This window comes from Phymastichus coffea, unplaced genomic scaffold (assembly GCF_024137745.1).
Source record: "Phymastichus coffea isolate CEN01 unplaced genomic scaffold, Cenicafe_Pcof_1.1 PCOF00033, whole genome shotgun sequence".
NCBI classification, from domain to species: domain Eukaryota; kingdom Metazoa; phylum Arthropoda; class Insecta; order Hymenoptera; family Eulophidae; genus Phymastichus; species Phymastichus coffea.
In genome coordinates, this window is record NW_026706844.1 from 1,166,077 (window position 1) to 1,188,379 (window position 22,303).

General features: G+C 36.1%; 1 protein-coding gene across 1 annotated transcript; it reads right to left on the reverse strand.

Annotated features, from left to right (window-relative positions):
* Window positions 1-20,434: 20,434 nt before the first annotated feature.
* On the reverse strand, window positions 20,435-21,322 carry LOC131663340 (DNA polymerase III subunit epsilon-like). The gene has a single exon (XM_058933700.1). The coding sequence runs from the start codon at window positions 21,320-21,322 to the stop codon at window positions 20,435-20,437; it is 888 nt and encodes a 295-aa protein (XP_058789683.1).
* Between the last annotated feature and the right edge of the window lie 981 nt (window positions 21,323-22,303).

The following is a 22,303-nucleotide window of genomic DNA, read 5'->3' on the forward strand; positions in this document are numbered from 1 at the left end:
ACGCGCGCGAATATAAATGAACCAGTCGAGGATTAGCTATCCGATCATTCAGCCGTTTAACAGCAAGTCAGAGTTCTCCGCCAAAAATCTCCAAGGGAAATAAACAGTGAGCCCGCCCATCTTACGCACAATAGGTGTGACATTTTCGCGCTCACGATAACTGAGTGTGTGGGAGTGAGAGTGAGTGGGTGTTTTCGCCATTGAGGGCGAAAACCGAGAGCGGACTGTGCTCACGAAGGACAGGCGTTAACGAATTTGCCTCCTTTCTCGTTGCGAGTAGTGTGCTCAATACAAAGGTAAGCTGGCCAGCTTTATATCGCGACTTTGCTTTATTTTTCTCACGATTGCACGGAATTAATTGCTAATACCTCGTACTCGGTAAGAATCGGTAGCGTGCATGTGCTAACCCGGCGAACAAAGAGCTACGATCGCTCCAACGCTGCATGTTATTGACGCGCGCGTACTTTGTAAACATAAACACGCGGGCTAAGTGTACTGTAGAGAAAAGGGAAATAAACTAACTCGCATGTGATACTGATTATAATTTCGCTGTTATTATTTCCAACGAATAGCAAGTTGGTTGACTGACTCCCGTCCCCTCCTGCTCTCTAACTATTGAATTTGAGCATTTCGATAATACCGCGCGCATCTCGACACACCTGCGTACCGAAAGAATAATCGGATTGAAACGGAGCAATCACCCCGTTACAATACCAACATATTCATCTCATGATTAAAATCATTTCGAAATGACTTTTTTTTAATAAATCAGTATTTATTTTGTTTTTATTTTAAATTATATAAACTCTGATACATAAAATAATAGTATAATTATAAATGTTAACTAATTGTGTTTTTGACGAGAAAGCATCTATTTAGTGATGGCAAGTGCGTTTTTATAGGTACACCATGGATTTGAGCGACACTTGGTGTGGTTATTGCATAAAGAAAAAGTTTGGTTTAATAGTTTCTTGAGTAAAGGACAACCCAAATCTTCAACGTTGAACAGTTGTTTTTAAAAAAATAAAATAATAATATCATATAAGTGACCCTTTATAATTATATGTGTGAGAAATAATAAACTTACTTTGCATTGAACCTTAACCATTTGCATTTTCGAGGCCTTTAACAAAAATAGTAGCTCCAAAGAGAGTTTTTCTCATTATTTTCCAAAGCTCATTGTAAGGTAAATCGCCACATTCCCATGGAATGCCATGAAAGTTCAGTAGCCAACGATTTTTGGATTGATTTTTCTTCAGTAACCAGCTCCACGGATAAGGTGGTTTGAATAGGAATACTGAAGGAGTTGTATCTTCTTCTATAAAAACAATGACAAGCTTCTTGAACATAAATTCGTTAATGGAAATCTTGTACGTCTACAACCAATTCCATTTTGACTGATTAAACATTAAACACTCGGATCAGCGCCTTTTATATAAGGTTTGCAATCACACATTCCTCACCATTATTTTCAACGAATAAAATTTATTTTTCTCAAAAAATAATATTTCTTGGTTCCTCTCCTTACCACCCCCCCTATAATTTTTAACCAATCTAATTCACTGACTGCTTTCAAAGATAGAATCAAGACTAGTGTAATTACCAATCTGAACCATTTAGATTTGACTATGTTTTTGAGACATGTCAAACGACTGTTTCATGCTCAAATATGAAGCCTTGAAGCGACATAATTCTATAAAAGTGAATGTTGTATTAGATGCAAAGTATGCAGTTACAAAGAATCAAAGAATAATGAGAAAACACTCGATATAAAGCATTTCAATACTAAGATGATGCCGATATAACTACGAATATAAACGAGTGGTATGTTGAGAATGTACTCGAAGCTCACAGTACCAGTATTATACTAAATTTAACTGTATATATCAGTAAATAAAATTTTATAAGGGCTGGTTCTTACATTAAGTTACCAAAATCTGTCAGAAAAAGAAGGGTCTGTTTAAATGTGCAGAACTACGATGATGATGACTGTTTTAAATGGGCTATCCTCACAGTATTATATTCGGTTGCAATGAATCCAAATCGTGTTAGCGCATATACTATTCATCAGCATAAGTATAATTTTAGGAATCTTACATTTCTCACGAATCCGAGGCAAATCGTTAAATTTGAAAAAGAAAATGATGTTTCAATAAATGTGTATTTTCCAAGTCTAAAAAATGGTATCTATGAAGTTTTACCTCGACATTTGACCGCTGAGAAGAAGGAAAAGCACGTAAACCTTTTTCTAGTGGAGAATGATTACGTTCATGTAAATGCTGACGAGAATGAAAATCAAATACAACGTCATTATATGCCTTATAAAGTACACTATATATGGATAAAAGACTTGTCTCGACTGATGTATCGACAATTGTTATCTAGGAGATGTACGTTATATATTTGTGATCGTTGTCTGCACTACTTTCGAACTGAAGAATGATTGAAAGTACACGATATTGATTGCAAAAATGTGAATATGTGTGAAATATACGGTTGTAAAGTTGGAGCTTTTGACGGATATCGACATACTCATGTTTATCGAGCACGGTATTTGTAGCGGAATCAACCAGTGTTACAACAGGTATGCTGCCGCAAACAATTTATATATGGAGAATGACTATAATCCACGGAAAGATGACAAATATTTGATGTATTTCGATATCATAACCTTTACGGATGGAGTATGACTGAGCCTCTTCCACACGGTGATTTTGAATGGTGCGACATTGACTCAAACGTCTCTTTCGATATTTCTGATGATTCATCTTTTGGATACATACTCGAGATGGATTTGGAGTATCCAAAGGAAATTCATGATGCGCACAAAGATATTTCATTTTGTCCGGAGCACAAAGCTGCTTCAAAATCCAAACAGAAAAAGCTCATGACAACTCTTGATGATAAAGAGCTACGTAATCCACTATAGAGCTCTGAAATAAACATTAAGGTATGACTCGCATCTCACGAATATACATCGGGCTTTAAAGTTTAACCAGAGCCCATGGCTCAAGACATACATTAATTTGAATAGTGAGATGCGTGAACAAGTGGAAAATGAATTTAAAAAAAAAACTATACAAACTGTTCAATAATGCAGTGCATGGCAAGATTATGTAAAACGAAAAAAACGCATCGATGATTAGTTGGTAAATAAGTCGGAGGGGCGATACGATGCCGAATCTCTGATAGCTCGACCAAATTTCCATAGTAGTAACACTGTCGACGACGAACTGGTGGCGACGTAACTCTTGCGAACGGAAATCATAGTGAGAAAACTCAACCCTTTTACATAGGTCTTGCAGTTCTCGACTTATCCAAGACGCTCATATATCGATTCCACTATAACTATATGGCCAGTGCTGTTGATGAACGTTTTAAGCTTCTGTACACTGACGCGGGCAGTCTAGTGTACTATAAGATCACCAATGTTGTATGACTCATTTTTCATATTTCGTATTTCATATTTATATTCATATTTTTTTCATATTTATATTCATATTTTTTTCATATTTATATTCATATTTCGAGATATTCATGAATTCGGTACATCAGATTTTCCAGAATCAAATCAGTTCCATATTCCAAGAGCCAATAAGAAAGTGGTTGGTAAAATGAAAGAAGACAATGCCAGAATGCTCATGCTTGAGTTTGTTTGACTCAGAAGCAAAATATACAGCGTCAGAGTTAAGAATAAAAATCCAATAAAGAAGGCAAAAGGGATAAAGAATTCTGTATTGAATGCTACAATTACCGTCGAGGATTACGTCAAATGTCGACAGCAAAAGTCATCATCAGTTATACAGCGAGAGATAAGGATCGCACTCAGTGCGCATGGTGTTACCTGGAACCACCGATACACTCTCTTGGGGTCATTATAGCATCCCATTGACGGAAAGAGAGAGAATAAAAGCGTTGGAAATGGTCGCAGTCGAGCCACCAACTGCCGTCAAGCTGTCAATCACTGCCGCTGTCGAGCCGCCAAAAAAGACTGGAGTAAGAAATGAGTTATATCAATTAGCACCCAAGTCTGCAAAGCTCATTCCCATCGAGAAAAAGTTACCTGCAACGACAAGTAGTGAGCAGCAGCAATCTTCTGATTATATTCTAAGTCAAATTGCATGAACGAAAAGAAAGTTACTAGAAGCCAGATTTGTCGCTAAAATTTCGAAGTTTAATGATTGAAAGAAAATTATTTTACGTTCGAGGTAAATAAAAAATATTTTACAAGTCATTTTTTCTTTTATACTAGTTATTCGACTAAATATTATTGTACGTGACGAATTTAAGCCCACCAAAAAAGTTAGTGAATTGACGGAAAGATGCAAATATATGATCACCAAAGTAAAGCCAGTTCCAACACGATTTGGTGACAAAATCATTGTTGAGATTGACCACGAATTTCAACTGTTTCTAATAAATTATATTTCAAAGGTTTTTGAGAGTGACACCCAAAACTCCAACAAATAATTATACACAATTAACTATGACAACCTTTTGCTGGTTTGCCTTCCAGCCTCATCAGGTCTTCTATTAAATTGTCAACTGATACAAAAAATTCTTTATGACGACTTAATAAATAATAACATTAAAGGTCAATAGAACAGTAAATTTACATACCAACGCAATATGTAGAAATTCAAAATTTATATTATCCATTGCTATTAGTTCAAACTTTTACGGCAATTCTTTTCATTGAATTTGAAATTATAGTCATGTAAAAAATCATGGTGTATAATTAGCAATAACACAATACAAATCGAATTGAGAACCGAAAGGTTCCAAGTCACAAGTCATACTGAGAAATTAAACACAACGGCACATAGTAATATTCTCAAATTAAACTCAAGCCGTTGTTATGTATCGATGAGGCTGGAAGGCAAACCAGTGAAACGTTATCATAATTAATTGTGTATAATTATTTGTTGGAGTTTTGGGTGTCAATCTCAAAAAACTTTGGAATATAATTCATTAGATCTATAATGATGGAGAATAATAACGTATTTAATTATTCAACTGTTTCTGTCATGCAAGCTGTCGAATGCAACTATATAAAATCAAAAATTGATGGACGATTTGACGGAAAATGCCAATAAACTTATAATGCCAATAAACGCTTGATTATCACGCCTTTTAATAATTTTTTCAACGAGATATATATCGAGATGTTTCGTTTTCTGTAGATCCTGCTCATAGAAACCTCCAAGAATGGGGTGATCACGATAATCATTCAAAAGATAAATAGTTGAATTTGATGAAAGTACACGTACAATAGTAAATATTTCCGTAGACCAATTCGGTGTTTATCCTTTTTCAAACATTTTCTTCGCATTACTCACTCTTACTTTATCACCAACTTTCTATGTTTACGATTGTTATAAGGAGCAGTGAGCTTTGGTGGTATATCTACCTATTTGTGATTGCCGTGTAGACTAAATTTTATCTACATGAATTTTTCAAAGTACGATTGAATCGTTCACATATGAAGCTTTAAGTCGAGTAGAGATTAATTTTATATTTTTTCACGAGAGCATCAAAAGTTGCATTGTAAATTTCCTTGCATCCGTCCGTGTGAAGATTATTTGGTACTCGACATTTCACCAAATAAGATTTCAGTGCCGCTGCTACATCGCTACCAGTTTTCTTTTTCACTTCGGTTCAACGGTTCACGCATGCTTTGAAAAGTTATCAATTATCATGAGAAGCCAATTGTAGCCGCGGTTTTCTCTAGAAAAAGCCTGCATATCGACGATATCGACCTGCCAGGTCTCGTCTACTCCTCGACCATCATACTTGCGTCGTGAATAACTACGTTTGACTGGTTTGTGAAGCTCTTCTTCCACTTTTTGATACTCAATAGGACGACGCATCTACTTTTGTATTTTTATCGCTGATTTATTTATTTCAATTAAGTAACTGAGATTACTTTTCAAGTATGCTGTGATTGTGTCTGTAAAGTTTAGACTTTCGACTGAACGATGCGTTGAACAATTTGCAAACCCTCTGCCCCATCCTCAAAGACATTTTATGGTCAACCTTACTTTTTGAATGGGAACCCTCATTTTTCATCGCAGGTTTAAATTCATGACTTTGGGGGAGGGGTGGGAGGGTCATTCATCTGAACGTACAATTTCACGTAAAATTCAAACCTGCGACGAAAAATGGGGGTCCCATTTAAAAAGTAAGATTGATCTCGAAATTACTTTGGGGGTGGGGTGAGGGTCATTTGGATCCTACACATATTATATGATTTAAACGTAAAATTTCCCGCTCTATCCGAATCCAAAATAAAAAATAGGAGTTTCCGTTTAAAAAAACAAAGTTGACCTTCAAATAACCTTGAAACTCCAGTTCAAGGTCAAGTTGGAGGTCACGATCGGCTGTCCACCTCCAAACCCTAAAACTTTAATTCGAACTATTTTTCGCTATCATGGTTCCGGAACGAAATAATTGGCCACTTCGGTTAAAATGGTTCACCCTGTATATATCCACCCTCGCGTAGTTCCTGAATTATCGAATGGATTTCGTTGAAATGACTATTGTTACCTGCTGATTTTTCAGCTACTTGTAATTGAAGACGATCGACGAGTTCATTTGGATCATTCTAGTACACAATCCATATTAATGTTGTTATTGTTTCGTGTAACCTTATAACTAGGTAAAAATGCACACATTTTCAACTCCTTCTCTTCTATCTTAGGTTTTTTAAACTTATTAAATAATGGACTAATGATGTTATTAAATTTGTGGCTATTATGTGCTCGTATAGGTTCACTTGGATTCATGCTTTTTCTATGAACGTTAGATTTTTCCAAAGTTTCTCGATATCTCTTGAGATTATTTTGGGTTATTAGATTTCTATTGGGCTGCTTTGTCACAAGTAACTCCATTAAGCAATTTGTTTTCGGATACTTGAAATTATCAACGATCAACGTATTATCATCAAAAGTCACTGTGGAGTTACCAAGCACATAAGCTCCATTTATTTCTTTGCGCATACCATAAATCAAATTCAGAAAACTAGAGTCATTTTTATCTAAAGTATTTATATACTTATCGACAGGCAAGCTCTCATTCTTACTTAGTTCAGATAAACTGTGATAAATTTGCGTATTGTTGTGCGTAACGGTAGCATCAGTATCTTCTCTGTTAAACTGTAGCTTTTCACACTTATCATTAGCAGCACCAAAATAATTATTTTCATAATGCGGTATTTTTTTGAGAAACTCTGTCTTTTTAACTAAAAAAACTACAGGAAGAGAAACAGGTGGAGGAGGATTTTTACTCGTAAAATTTTTGATTGGTTCTACTACATATTTTATTGGTTCCATTTCGCTCACTATAGTATTTGTTCGATCAGTTATTAGCTTAAACGTCTTATTCAAGACTTTATCAGTGCAATATCGAGCATGCTTCAGTAGATTATACTTGTTTCTGATTGCATCCTGCGCTTTCACAAGTTGAGAAAGCACGTGTATTTCTTTTTAATGATCCTCCATGTTGACGCTTCAGCGATTACTATTAGACTGCATATTATATTGCTACTATGATATATTTATAACAAAGCAATCAAAGCCCTTTCGATATCGTCCATTATTTATTGCTATATCCTTGTTAATCACTAAAAATCTATACTTATCATTTAGCCAACATTTTGCGCATAGTTCTTTAAATTGACTGTAAGTCATGTCCGAATTCACGTAATTGTCAGATATTTGTTTCATATTTGCTTCATCTTGTCAAAAAACCGCCAACAAATTAACGTTATCTCTCACGAGATGTTTAGGAATACGAGCATACGTTTGTGAGAGATAGAAGCAGTCTACACTTCTATGTCTACTAATACAAAAGAAAGCACGCACGTTGTCTTGCTTTTCACATGCGATGTCATTGAATATCATTATCGAATTAGGTAATGCATGCTCGGGATGAATCACTGACTCATGCTCTTTGAAGGGAAAATACTTCACACCGTCTATAGGCTTGAGCATCTCTTCCAGTAATTTATATTTTGGCTGATTGAGAGATTTCAAGTAAATGTAAACGTTTTTGAATCTAACGCCATTGGAATGAGTAATTAATACCAAAAGTCTGTTGGTTTTACCACAATTGAATGGACCGTAAAAAATTGCTCTAATACTATCTGTAGGTAAATCTCCATGACGCTTTGGTAGTTTATCTTCCCGTACGATGATGTCAACATTTTCGACAGAAAGTTTTACAGTTCGCTCTTCAAAATCCATGCTCACGAGATAATGTTCAAACAGTAACTGATCCAATGATATTATTCACTTTTATAGTTTTGAAAGTTAGTCGTGTGTTGGACTTCATAGAGTGATGATCACATACAATTATTCGAGAGTGAAGAAAGAACGAGGATTAGTTAACAAAGACATCAATAAGCTTCCCTTTGAACTGCATATTCCAGGCTATCAGTATTGTGGTCTGGAAACTAAATTGCAGAAACGAATTGCTCGAAGTGATCCAGGCATCAATCCTCTTAAAGTAACTTGCAGAGAATATGATATAGCTTACTTAAAAATCGAGAAAGTATAGAATATAGAAATACCGCAGACAGAATTTTAGCTGAGAAAGCTTGAAAGCTTGTACTCTATAAAAATTCTAGCATTAGTAAACAACAGCTGCTTACGCTGTAGCTAACGCCATGAAATTAAAAGCTAAATTCGGTATAGGTCTCAAGAATAAAAAAAGACAAAAAAAATTTCAAGTCAAAAGGTCGCAAATAAAAATATCAATAGTTAGTAGACTGAAAAAACATAATTAAAGCTGCCAATTTAAAATGGCTAAAAAATAAATGTGCTGGAACGATCATTGGCACTGCTCTAAAGAGAGCTTGTGCAGCCGTTAAAACGGTTGGTGGAAAAGTTAACATCAAAACTCCCCGAATCCTACCAATTTCCAAGAAGAAGGCTGGAGCTTTACCCTTTCTCATTCCTCTTTTTACTAGTCTAAGCACGACTGGTACTCTAGCTGGTGGAGCTGCAGGAGTCTCAAAAGCTGTAAATGATGCAAAGTTTGTAAAACGACAATTAGAATACAGAAAAAAACACAATAAAACGATGGAGGTCATTGCACTAGCTAAAGGGATGTATCTTAAATCATATAAAACAGGCTATGGACTACATGTCAAACCTTACTTGGGATCGGCTTTAAAAAAAAACTTTAAAGTAAATTTACACGATAGAGCTCTCACAAACATGAAGTATGAGGAAATTTTAAGTATACCGAATTACAGAGGAGTGTTTATGAGAAATAACTTACCAAAGTCTGGACCACATAATCGAGATTCAGCTATAATCAATCTCGATGATGTTAACGGAAGTCACACACTGGGTTGGGTTGCATATCGGAAAATAGGAAATAACGTTAACATATTTTGATAGTTTTGGAGATCTTAGATTTGATTTAATAATATTCCCAAGTAGATAAGGTTGAATATAACCCAAAAAGATATCAAGATTATACAACGTGTCTCAGACCACCAGTCCACCCCTTCTAGTTTTTCAAAAACGCATTTTCAGAAAATATGAAACATACAAAATTTCAGCGGTGACCTTTAATTTGACCTTGGAAATTATTTTCAAGGGTATCTCAATGTAAACTTGGTTGTTTTGGAAACACCCAAATAATACCCTGTATAAACCAACCATCAGTCGTCGATTGAAAGTAAAAGCGAAAACACGGCGAATTTCAATCGTCAAACGTCATCGGAAAGCGAAAGCATTAACACATCAAAGCATAAAGTTCCTAAAAAGTCTCGGCATAAAAGTAATTTCTGGTAGAAAGTAACTTACATCAACCTAACATCAGGACTTGTGTTTTTTACCATTTCATAGCTCATTGAGTATTTATGATAGATTATGCGACGAGAAGAATTCTGTCTTGACGAATACTCTATTTGTGAACAATGCCATCTGTCACTTGTTTCAGAAAATTAGATATGAGCTAAATGCAATAGAGATCGATAAATGCAAAAACGTTGGTCTAATAACTATTATAAAAAATTGGCTACCACTTAATTCAAATCAAAATTGAATTGCAGAAAATGCCGGATGAATAACAGAAAATAATAAAAAAATAATCAACGATGAAGAGTATTTTGATGTTACTATTCCTTTAAACTTCATTTTCGGATTTGCTGAAGATTATCGCAAAGTATTGGTAAACATGAAATGTGAACTAATTCTCACACGATCAAGCTGTTATTTAAATACCGTTATCCAAATACCAAAATTAGTAGAACTAGAAACAATCATTGAAAACTTCAAGATTGATATAACGCGCATCAAATGGCTTATACTGTACGTTACTGCATCCAATACTCAAAAAATTCGTCTACTTGCTTTTCTAAAAAGAAAGAAGTATTTCAATAAGTTGTCGTAATTGGGAATTTATATGAGTATCCAATGCTACCTATGAACACAAGTCATGTATGGACAGCCAAAACTGCAAGACAACTGGAAAAACCACGTTGTCATTTTAGTTTTTCAAACTAAACGAAAAAATATTCCAACAGTTAATGCTAGCGCATTCGATCATTGCAACATTAGTAACGTGAAGCTTTTCCTTAAATCTTATTGATATCCGTATGGTAATCTTAATATTGACATGAATAATTATCAGTTTGCAATATTGTTCGACATATATGCCAATTTCCAATAGGTAAAGACTCTGAATCGATGCTAATAAAATCTACCTTCATAAAACAAGCACCACTCATTGTTATTGATTGCTCTAAACAAAATGGGACATTTGAGAACTCTGCAGTAGATTACGCTTAGAGTTTAAAACAAGGGAAAATATTCCTGAAGAAACGTCAGAGTATTATCTCATTTTACATGATTGCATCGTTCAATACAAGTCAACAAGTAGGGGTGTGAAGAAATTTATTTAGAGAGTGGAGATCCTGGTAGTGTAGTTATATAGTGTAGTAGCGCAGCGATAGGAAAAGACTGTGCGTTGAGCTTGCCTCTAGGGCGTAGCCGTTGAGGCGAAGTCGCTATTAGTAGCGATACTGCTTTCTTAGAGCCATGTAGTCGCCCTCTTTTTCGAGAAGCCACCGTCATCGATATCTGCGGAGTTTGGCTCAAACAGGACTGAGGTTTTGTATCAGCTCTCGGTGCAGATGTAACTGATATCAGAGATTCATTGGTTGTAGGTCAGGGGTCCGCTCGAGCGCTTTCGTTAAAAGAAAGCTCTAAGCTCTTGCTATCTAAAACGGTGCCATCGTCAAGTATCTCGCTCGAAGTAAATTACTCGGCATCGTAACATGGTTTCATGTCGCAGAGGGCGACTTTTCCTATATCAACTCCATTTTCGTTCTGAAGTTGATAAGAATTCATGCAGAGGCAAGACATTACATAAAGGAGCTAGCGTCTTTAGGGCAAAGTTTAGTCGTATGGCCTTGGCGGTAGAAGAAAGTACCCATACTCTATCTCCAGTGTCATAACTGACATTTTGATGTTTCTGGTTATACAAGTAGTACTTCTCTTGTCGTGACTGAGTAAATTTACACTTCTCAAGGTCATCAGCTCGTAATTTATCGAGTTTTTGCATACGAAAGTGCCATTCCTCACGGGAAGTAGTTTCTAGGTGCTATATAGCAGTGCAATCTTCCTTGCGCTAAACACTATATGGTAGTTCTGAATTTCATCCGTAATTCAAAAAGGCTGGACTGGAGCGAGTAGTCTCATGTATGGCAGTATTATATGTGAAGGAAAATTTGCTAATGTGCTTGTCACACTTATTATTGTGCTTTTTAGCAATAAAGGTGGCGATTATGGTCTTGATCTTGCGGTTTACTCGCTCAGTTGGATTCGATTTGGGAGAATACGGAGCATAAGTGCCGTGGAAAATACTATAAGCTTCTAGGAAGGTGTCGACTAAAGAATTCTTGAAAAGCGTACTATTATCCGAAAGAAATCAATCAGGGATTCCGAAACGTAGAAAGATCCGATGATTGATCTTCTTCTTGATCGTTTTGGCATTGGCCTTGCGGATTGGAATGCACTCAATCCATCGTGTGAAGACGCCCAAAAAGATTAGTAGATGTTCGTTGTCTTGAGGTGATCTTGGAAAAGAGCCCATTACCGCAAACGATTTCTCACGAACGTGTAACAAGGTATTTGCCCATGAGTCCGGCAGGGGCCCGTTTTTATACTTTAATCTACTGATACACTTGACTTGATACAAAAAATGTCCGGTATCTTTATACATACTAGGCCAATAGTAACGAAGAACAACTCTCTGGTGAGTCTTATATCGGCCTAAATGGCCGGGTGTTGGTTCTTTGTGACATTCTATGGGAACTGCTCGCGCTATTCTCGGGGATCACGAGCTTCCAAGCTTCGTCGTCACCAATCAGATCATCGATCATTGGATTGAGTTGATAAATGTACAGGCGACCATCGACCGTCTTTCAGTAAGCGTGTGCTTTCGGATCCTGTTCAACTTGTAAAAACTTACGCCTGTACCAAATATCCTTAATATCTTTGTCGCGTCGGGACGCAAGCGAAGCTGGACGCTACCATGTCTTCGTCGGTCTCATACATATGCGAGAGCGTATCGGGCACCACATTGTCTTTGCCCTTGCGATGCATGATGTTAAAGTTGTATGCTTGAAGACGTAAAGACCATCTGCCCAGCTTTCCATTCGGGCTCTGAAGATTTTGGAGCTACATCAGGCTATGGTGATCAGGCACCACAGTGAAGTACTAGTCTTCGATATATGTTCGAAATTTCTCGATTGACCATATAACGGCAAGACATTTACCTTCAGTGACTAACAATCGACGCTCCGTAGTCGTTAGAATACAGCTAGCAAAGCAAAGAACGCGATCCTCTCCATCAATCATTTGAAGTAAGACACTGCCAAAACAAGTATCGCTGACATGGCATTCGATGATGAACGGCGCAACGAAGTCGGATCTGGCTAAGACTGAGGCTATAGCAAGGAGAGCTTTTATTTGTTCAAAAGCCGTACAATACTCGTCCGTCCACGCATACTTTGTGTCTTTCTTAGTAAAAGACGTTAAAGGCGTGGTCAGAGTAGTGAATCCTGTAAAAAATTTGCAGTACCACGAGGTTGTACCGAAAAAAAGACGATCCTTGATCCTTGATGCCAGGTATTCTCAAATTGGTCGCACTCTTTTTTGGTCTGGGTGGCAGTCCTCACTATTTACTAATATGCCGAGATAACAAATCTCGGGCATGCATATTTTTTACTTTTTTCTATTGATGGTAAGGTCCGCCTTGTTAATTCTCTTAAGAATTAACTTGAGCGATTTCACGTGATCAGCAAAAGTATCGGTCGCTATGATCAAGTCATCCAAATAGGTAAGAGTGTAGGACTCCATTTCGGGCGCGATAATTTTATCAGCCATCATTTGAAATGTAGTAGGATCGCCTACCAGGTCGTAAGGTATATGAACGAATTCCAACAAGCCCATACCCAGGATTGTAAAAGCTGTAAATGGTTTTGATTTCTCTGTGAGAGATATTTGCCAAAAGGCTGCAGAGCAATCCAGAGCCCTTATATACTTGGCATGCTAGATTTTGCGTAAAATTACATCCATGTAAAGCAGTGGATATCCTGAAACTTTCGCCATCGCATTAACTTTGCGATAATCGACATAAAATAAATATGTACCATCAGGTTTTAAATTCATAACTACGGGGTTTGATCATTCGCTCTGGGACCTTCAGATTATTCCCATGTTCAACATTTTATACACTTGCTTGTGTATTTCGTCCTCTATCTTCTTAGATACCGAGTAATATCTTTGTTTAATCGTGTGTAGACAATTGAGGTCTGTGTTATGCGTGATCCAACTCGTGCAACCTATCCGTTCGCACGATGGATGTGGGAGCAAATCTTGCATAACTCTTTCCATTTCTTCTTTCTGCTTAGCTGTGAGATCTTCGACCCCCAGCAAGGCTAATGCCCTTGCCTGTTCGGCTTTCTCAGAAGAGAGAACAGTAGGCACGTCTTCTTCACAGCTATAAAATGTCAGCCTCTTCGATGTAGGGTCTAATAGGGACGAAAAGGTGCGTTGGAAGTCGTCATCTAAAATGCACTCGATGTCAACTTCAGCTAAAATGAGCGAATGGATAGTATGCTTCACCCCTCCCAACATGAAGGGTAATTCTACACTACCTACAATACTACGTAGTGACCATCAACCGCCTTTGCCCCGGGGCCCATATACGGTCTCATGTATCGATTTAAGGCGGCGGCGATAGAAATGGCGTTGGGCCAAGGGCAATACGAGACACTCCGGTGTCCCAAAGTTTTCAAAAAATATAATTACTGATATTAACAATCAGCCACCACCTGGGAGACTTAGCGATTAGGGCGCTTGCAACGGAACCTGCATCGCGGGTAGACTGCACGTTGAAAGAATTAACCGGAACTCGTATTAGATCACTCACTGTGTTGTACAACAACTACGCTACTCCAGCTACTGACATTAAAGGTTCTGATGACTGGGAAAGCAGTAGGGACCTTAGCTACTTGATCCCTCTCTTCTCTTTTTTTAGTTCCTCTTCTTTCTTCTGTTTAGGAGAGTATTTTGGGTACGTGGCCTTAGTGTAACCAGACCAGCTGCAATTCCAGCAATGAAAGTGGTTTCTATCAGAGCCAGTTTTTCTGTCTTTATTTTTGCTAGACTTAGGAGTAGTACTTAGTCACTACGGTGCGATTGCCTGCTGGGTGTTCTCAGGTTTTTTTACCTTCGCGGCCACGTCCGTTTATCTAATTTTTTCAAACGATTATTTATCGATGAAAATTCCGAAAATTTAAGTACATTTTTTATTTTTCGTTGATTCTAGGAAAAAAAATCGCAGGAAAATTTTGATCATGGGATTTTCGTTTTCTTTTCAAATTCTATCTAAATCACTCATTTGAAAATTATTTACATCAAATATGACCCGATTTTGAGTATTTTTCTCGGAAATTTACGTTTTCTTTCAAATATCCATAACTCTGAAAGTTCAAATCATAAAAAGTGCAAATAAAAGAAAATGTTCCTTTTTCTATGTAGAGTACTGTGGAATTTTCTCAGATTTTTTTTTGAAAAACAAATTTTTCAGCTTTTTTTCTACACATAGTTGGAAAAAAAATTATAATGATGTTAATGTTTGTAGAATTTAGGCTGAATATATCTAATGTAAATTTATTGTTTCAAGTAAATAAGTTTCCCGATTAAAAATGCATTTTAATTTGAATTCTGACAGTATTATTATTTTTATTAACAAATAATGTTTTTGTAACGAAAATAAAAGGGAAAAAAGTTTTTGAAAATTGAAATTTTTATGTTGAGTAATAGAATACGATATTTTATCGATTTTTTGATCCGAAGAGGCTTACCTCACTTTTATCTACATGTAATTTTTATTTTAAAAGTAAAGAAGTACGCCTTATGCTTCAGACAATTTTCTCATTTTTTTAGCATCAACTATATAAGACAAAAAGCTGAAAATTTTTTTTTTTTTTTTCGAAAAAAAATTTAAAAAAATTTCATAGTATTTTACATAGAAAAAGGAACATTTTCTTTCTTGTGCACTTTTTTCTCTGATTTGAACTGAGTTATGAACATTTGAAAAAGAAAACATAAATTTTTGAGAAAAATGTTTTAACGCGGGTCACATGCGATGTAAATAATTTTTGAATTAATGACTTAGATAGGATTGGAAAGAGAAAAAAAATCCCGAGCTCAAAATTGTTCTGTGATTTTTTCCCTAGAATTGGCAAGAGATCCAAAATGTACTTAAAATTTCGGAGTTTTCATTGATGAATAATCGTTTGAAAAAATTAGAAAAACCATTTGATTATACTTGTAATAGATACCAATTGAATGCTGTTGCAAAGAGCTTTCAAATGCGCTTCTGCTCGTCTCTGTACATTAGTTTTGAAGGAACATATGAAACTTCAATGTTTGAACAATTTTACTCGAAGGAAGGTAAAAGTACGTGAGCAGCAATATATGTCAGTGAGATTATCCTTGAAGAGCTACAATCTCTTCTTCAATTGAGGCAACATGTTACCGATGATAAGATTAACTTGATCCTGCATGCTCCAGGGAGGATCTATTCTTTTCATAATAGTTAGAAATGAGACAACATACTTGATTAAATATTTACAAAATATCATTATTGTGACCATACGAGGGTGGTCCGATAAGTACTTAGCCTAAAAAAAAAAAACGAAAATTTTAGAAAAGTGATGTTTTATTTTTCAACATAATCTCCTTTTAGTTCGATACACCTGGCCCAGTGATGCTCCAACTTCTTTGACCCATCTAAAAAATACATTTCCTTGAGGTCTGCAAAGTAGGCCTCCGTGGCAGCGATTACCTCCTCATTCGATTCAAATTTCTGCCCGGTGAACGACTTTTTCAAGTTTAGAAACAAAAAGAAGTCGCACGGGGCCAAATCTGGAGAATACGGTGGATGGGGCAGCAGTTCGTAGCCTAAATCGACCATTTTGGCTATGGTGACAGCGGAGGTGTAGGCCTGTGCATTGTCATGGTGGAAGAGCACTTTTTTCTTCGCCAAATGGGGCCGTTTTTTCTGCAATTCGACGTCGAATCGGCCCAATAATTTGGCATAGTACAGCCCTGTGACCGATTTGCCCCTCTCCAGGTAGTCGATGTAGATCACATCTTGTGAATCCCAGAAAACGGTGGCCATCACTTTTCCGGCCGATGGGGCAGTCTTCACCTTCTTTGGAGTACTTTCGCCGGGTAAAGTCCACTGTTTCGACTGTTCCTTGGTCTCTGCTATATACCAGTGGATCAATATTTCGACGACGGTCACGAAACGACACAGAAACTCTTTCGGATTGCGTCTAAACAGAGTCAGACACTACTCTGAAGTTGTCCCACAGTTGCGCTTGTTGTCCGGAGTGAGCAAACGCGGCACCCATCATGCCTACAGCTTTCTTATGTCCAAAATTTCATGCAGGACATGACCGACACAGTCTTTTGAAATGCCCACGATCTTAGTTATCCCGCGCACCTTCAATCGTCGATCTGCCAATACAAGATCGTGAATTTTTGTCACGTTATCCTCCGTGGTAGCCGTTTTCGGAGAACATGGGCGGGGCTCATTAAAAACCGATGTGCGACCACGTTGAAACTCGTTAAACCAATTTTTTTCGGTCGCCTTCGAAGGAAAAGTCACCGTACACAGCATCCAAGCGCTTTTTGATTTCGCTGCACGATTTTCCTTCCAAAAACAAGAATCGAATCACCGACCGTTACTGCTCTTTTTCCATTTTTCTAACACACCCGTTTTCACACGCGATCACAACAGAACTATGAGTCCGATTCGGCTGAAATTTTGACAGTAACCATCAATAAGGTTGTACTATATGGTAGTATGAATACTGATTTTTATTGGTTCAACAAAGTTACATTGCCATGTTACATAGGAATATGCCTTAAGGAAGACGCGCAATATAAATTTTATATCTTAATATCTATATTCTCTAAAAATTTTGCTATTATAAAAATAACATTCTGGTTACCAGATGCTAACAAAGATATAGCAGAATATGGACCGTATTTGTATATTTTTCTAATTTTACTAAGTAGACTTTGTCTCGGAATATGAGAAAGTTTACATTCCCAAAAGATGTGTTCCACTAAGTCTTCAGAGGAGTTACATTCACAATTTTTGTTTAAGACAATGCCTTTACGGAATAGGCTATTATTTAAAGATGAACGATTGCTTCTTAATTTGTTAATGGACACTATGGCCTTTCTAGGTAAATTGAGATCAAAAAACCAAGGTTTGGTTTTGTCGCTATAAAAGTTTTCAAAATAAAAGGAGCCTTTCGTTCGGCCTAGGCAGACAGCCATGTCTTCGTTTACTTTTTTACATTCTATTTTGTACTTGGCAAAGAAGTCTGTGACTGGGATTGGTTCATTAAGCAGTGACCCATTTTTGGCAGAGTTTTTAGCAATGGAGTCAGCTTGTTCATTTCCCTGTAACCTAATGTGGGCAGGGATCCTCACGAGTTCAATGGAGATATTTTTTTTATAGGCTAACGCGAGCTTACATCTAAGGTTAACTATAAGAGGAGACTCACATTGATTTGAGTTTATAGCTTTGAGCGCACTTTCTGAATCAGAAAAAATAATATAGGCCCCTTGGCCTTTATCAATTATTTTCTGAAGCACAACTAGCAGGGCTGTACATTCAGCAGTAAAGATGGAAGTTGAGTCCAAAATCCTACCTGCAACGCAAAAATCATGGGATATGCTCTATGAAGCAAAGTCGACGCGCGATTCGCCGCACACGTCAAATTTTGAGCCATCTGTAAATATATGAATAATATTGTTGTCATCAGGGTAAGTTTCGTTAAAAAAGTCATTCGGATTCTTTGCTTTAAGAATTTCTTTGTCGACATTAAGTGAAATATTCGGCTTGTGTAACAAATTATTAAAATCGTTGGAATATTTGACGTGTTTAGCTGAGCTAATGATAGAGTCTTTCAAAAACCATATTTTCCTATAGCATTCAGCCATGAGAGAAGTTTTAAAATTGTTACAGGCAGAAAAATAGTCCGCAAGTTGAAGGATATCCTCTAGATTATTTAGAATTATGGTCTGATTAAGGGCCAAACATTTTAGTATATATTTGAAACAATTAAATTTTATCCTAAATTGCAGGTACGGAACCTTGGACTCAGCAGCCATTACATTTATTGGTGTACTATTTCTATATCCCATAGCGATCCTAATAGCTGAATTTTGAATCTTTTGTAAATTTTGTGCATATTTGTCATCACTTGGAGACATGATAAAACCTCCATATTCAATTTTCGATCTTATCAGAGCAATATACAACAAAATCAAAGATTTAGGGTCGGCGCCCCACCAGGTGGATCTCAAAAAGCTAAGAACCTTCTTTACTAGATTTGCACCTATTAGTTAAGCTTATAATATGTTTGCGCCAATTGAGGCGGCGATCTAAGGTCATCCCTAAAAACTTTACATCTTCGGACGGCTCAATGACTGAATTGTCGATTTTTAATTTAATGTTCTTATCTATACGTTTCGCAGAGTTATCAAAAATCATCAACACGCATTTGTCGTGAGCAACTTCAAGTCCTCGCTTTTTAAAAAATATGATTAGCTTAGAGTTAGCTTCTTCAAGTGCACGAACTTGTTCTGAATAATTTGTTTTAGTATTATTGTAGATAACTATGTCATCTGCAAATTCTAAGGTACTTAAGGGAATGTCTACAATCTGACTTATTTTCCTAGTATAAATTGCATATAATACACAGCTAAGAACACTGCCTTGAGCAAGGCCTTTATTTACAATACTTTCTATGATCTTTGTAAAAGTGCAAAAGGTAACTTTTCTTTCGAATATCAAGTTTTTAATGAACACAATAATTTTTTTGGTAAGTCCAATTTCGATCTAATCATCTATCAGTATGTCTGGAATAACATCATTATATGCGCCTTTGACATCAAGAAATAAGGCTGAGGTTGTATTTTTGGTAAAAAAGTTTTTTTGAATATCAGTCGTAAGAATACTTAAATTATCAATACATGATTTATTTTTACGAAACCCGAATTGTGTAGGTGCAAGAACGTCGTGTTTTTCTAGCCACCATTAGAGTCTTTCTTTGACTAATTTTTCCATTACCTTTAAGGACGTTCTCTTGAAAATCAATTTTCTTTAGATTTTCGTCAAACTTTACATATCAGTACTTTTTATCATTATCTACATAATGGTAAAAAGAAAAACATAGGTACCGGTATTAAATTTGGAGATATTCAAGTTCAAAGTTCAATACTTTAACACGTGTTAGATAGGCTTGACTCTATATGACGGTACATTTTCTGAGATTAATAACGCAATTTTCTTTAGATTTTTTTGAAAAACTGGTATATTATTCTAGAGGTTATAACGAATCATATGCAATAATAAAAAACATAGGTACCGGTACTATTTTCGATGCAAGACGTTCTCAAAGTTTGTAACCAGGTGCGTCTCCCGATCGGTCTGCAAGTAAAAACATGGTGACTTGGCAACACCGCATCAGATATATAGATATATAGTACATGCCGGCGCGGCGTATTACGGTTGTTCCGCGAGTCCACACGACTCTATTTGCAACGATAACATTTCAAAAAGTTAAAAGTAATTTCCATTCTTATAACATTCGTAAAGATTATCTACTGTAATTCATTCGTGTATATTGAAAATAACTTAGATTAATTAGGGAATAATTATAACTATAAATAAAGAGTGATCACGTACAACATATTTTATTCATAATATATTTTATATATTATGTCATTATTAAACAAATGAGCACCATTATAAATATTTAAAGCATCACATATTAATTATATAATCTATTAATTATTAAATAACAGTTTATTACAACTATTCACAGGTCAGTCTGAAAAAAGTGAACTAATGTATTTAAAACTTTTATATCTTTGGTAATCTTAACTTTACCTTCACTTTTTTCAGTAAATAATTTATGAATACCATCTGCTCCTTCCTTTTTATATAATTCTAATAGTTGTTGGTATGTAATGTTATATTTAGCTAATTTTTTCAAGTACGTAAGAGATAAAACACCTTTCAATTCTCTCAAGTATTGCAATTTGAAGTTTATCTTATTATTTTCATGTACTTTATTGCAGCAATCATAGTAAGATTTCTGTAAACTGTTAAGTAATTCTTGACACGTGAAATATTTTACTAATTTTTCCAAGACTCTGACATCACCAGTAGCATCATGAAAATTTTCTAAATCTTTGGGCTCTAAATATTTTGTAGCTAGACCTTTTAATGTGAATTGTCCTGGGCCTTTTTTCTTTTCGATGATCAATTTTTTGAAAGCTTTTAGAGAGTCTGAAAAGCCTACAACCACCTCAAAATCTCGTAGCATGTTGCAACTAACTAAACTATTTAAAAATACTCTAATATCAAAGGTAGCATTGTGTGCCACTAATAGATACTTCTTTGACTTTGATAATGATTCTAAAAATTGTTTGAATGCGATTAAAGCTTCTTGCAGATCAACACTTTCAACAGCCTTCCCATTTAGACATAACATACCACCACTATTACTCAAACCTGTAACTTTGGTAGCACTTTTTGAAATTTCTTTGGTTGGATTAACGTAAACACTATATTCATATCTTCCACATTTTGCAGCGATTTGCACTATCTGGGCATTGGTGTCCAAACCAGTTGTTTCCAAATCAAAATACACTAAGAGTGACTTCGCATCAGCATTGCTTTTCTCTGGCATATCAATTTCCATATTGATCCCGCAATTAGTTTAGTATGTGACACCTTCTGCTTGCTCTAGACTTTTTCTCAATGCCTCTCTTTGTTGTTTTAAGATTATTCTTCGTAATTTGAATGCAGCAGATGAGCTTCTGTTTTTTCTTTTCAAGCGTTTACCATCAACGGATTTAGCATATTTCAACGTATACAAGCCTTCATTCAAGTCGATTCTCATTCGAAACTTAGTTGTACATTTTTCACCATCGTTCCACACACATACACCATCGCCGACTCTAAAATCGCAAGCTCCGCTTCTACTAAGGCAGTGATTTTCATGTGCCTTGTGAGTAATCACGTTATTGAAACTTTCATTTGCTTGACTAGAAGCTGCTACAGAGAATTTTCCAGCATTTGCCGCGTACTTATGATAGAATTCGACTAGTTTTACATATAAACCTTCATCCGTAAGCTCTATAGTATGTTTCTCCTTATATTTACACCAAGACCCACAATTTTCATGACGTCCATACAAATGATCTGGCATTCGGCGAAGATCCGTAGCTAATCCATCGCTATTGCCTTTATTTTGTGAAACAGCATAGGCGAAGCATTTTTTTATATGGGGCACTACGCCTTTTCTCTTCATTTGACTAAATGTCTCTTGCATGTCATATAATTCTTTACCGAAATTTTTGACCATATGATTCCTATCAGCTAATTTGTGAAAAGAAATATGTGGATTATCTTTTCTAATAGCGGCAATCATAGAGCTATCCTCGTCATCAATTATTACTCGCACTTGCAATTTAGCTTCTTTCAAAATATTGCTATGATTGATCAATTGCACTCCTGCATCCGCTTCCATGGCTTTCGCGCTCCCAATATAATTGAGTCGACAATCATGATCATTTTTGTCGTGCCCTAATTCGCACATCTTACATTTCTTATTTCTAGTGGTGTAATCCAAAATTTTGCCAGTCAAAAATCCAATAATTGCACTGTAGCCGTTGAGGCT

Excerpts from the sequence above, each read along its gene's own strand:
- LOC131663340 (XM_058933700.1), bottom strand. The coding sequence starts at position 21,322 with ATGGAAATTGATATGCCAGAGAAAAGCAATGCTGATGCGAAGTCACTC.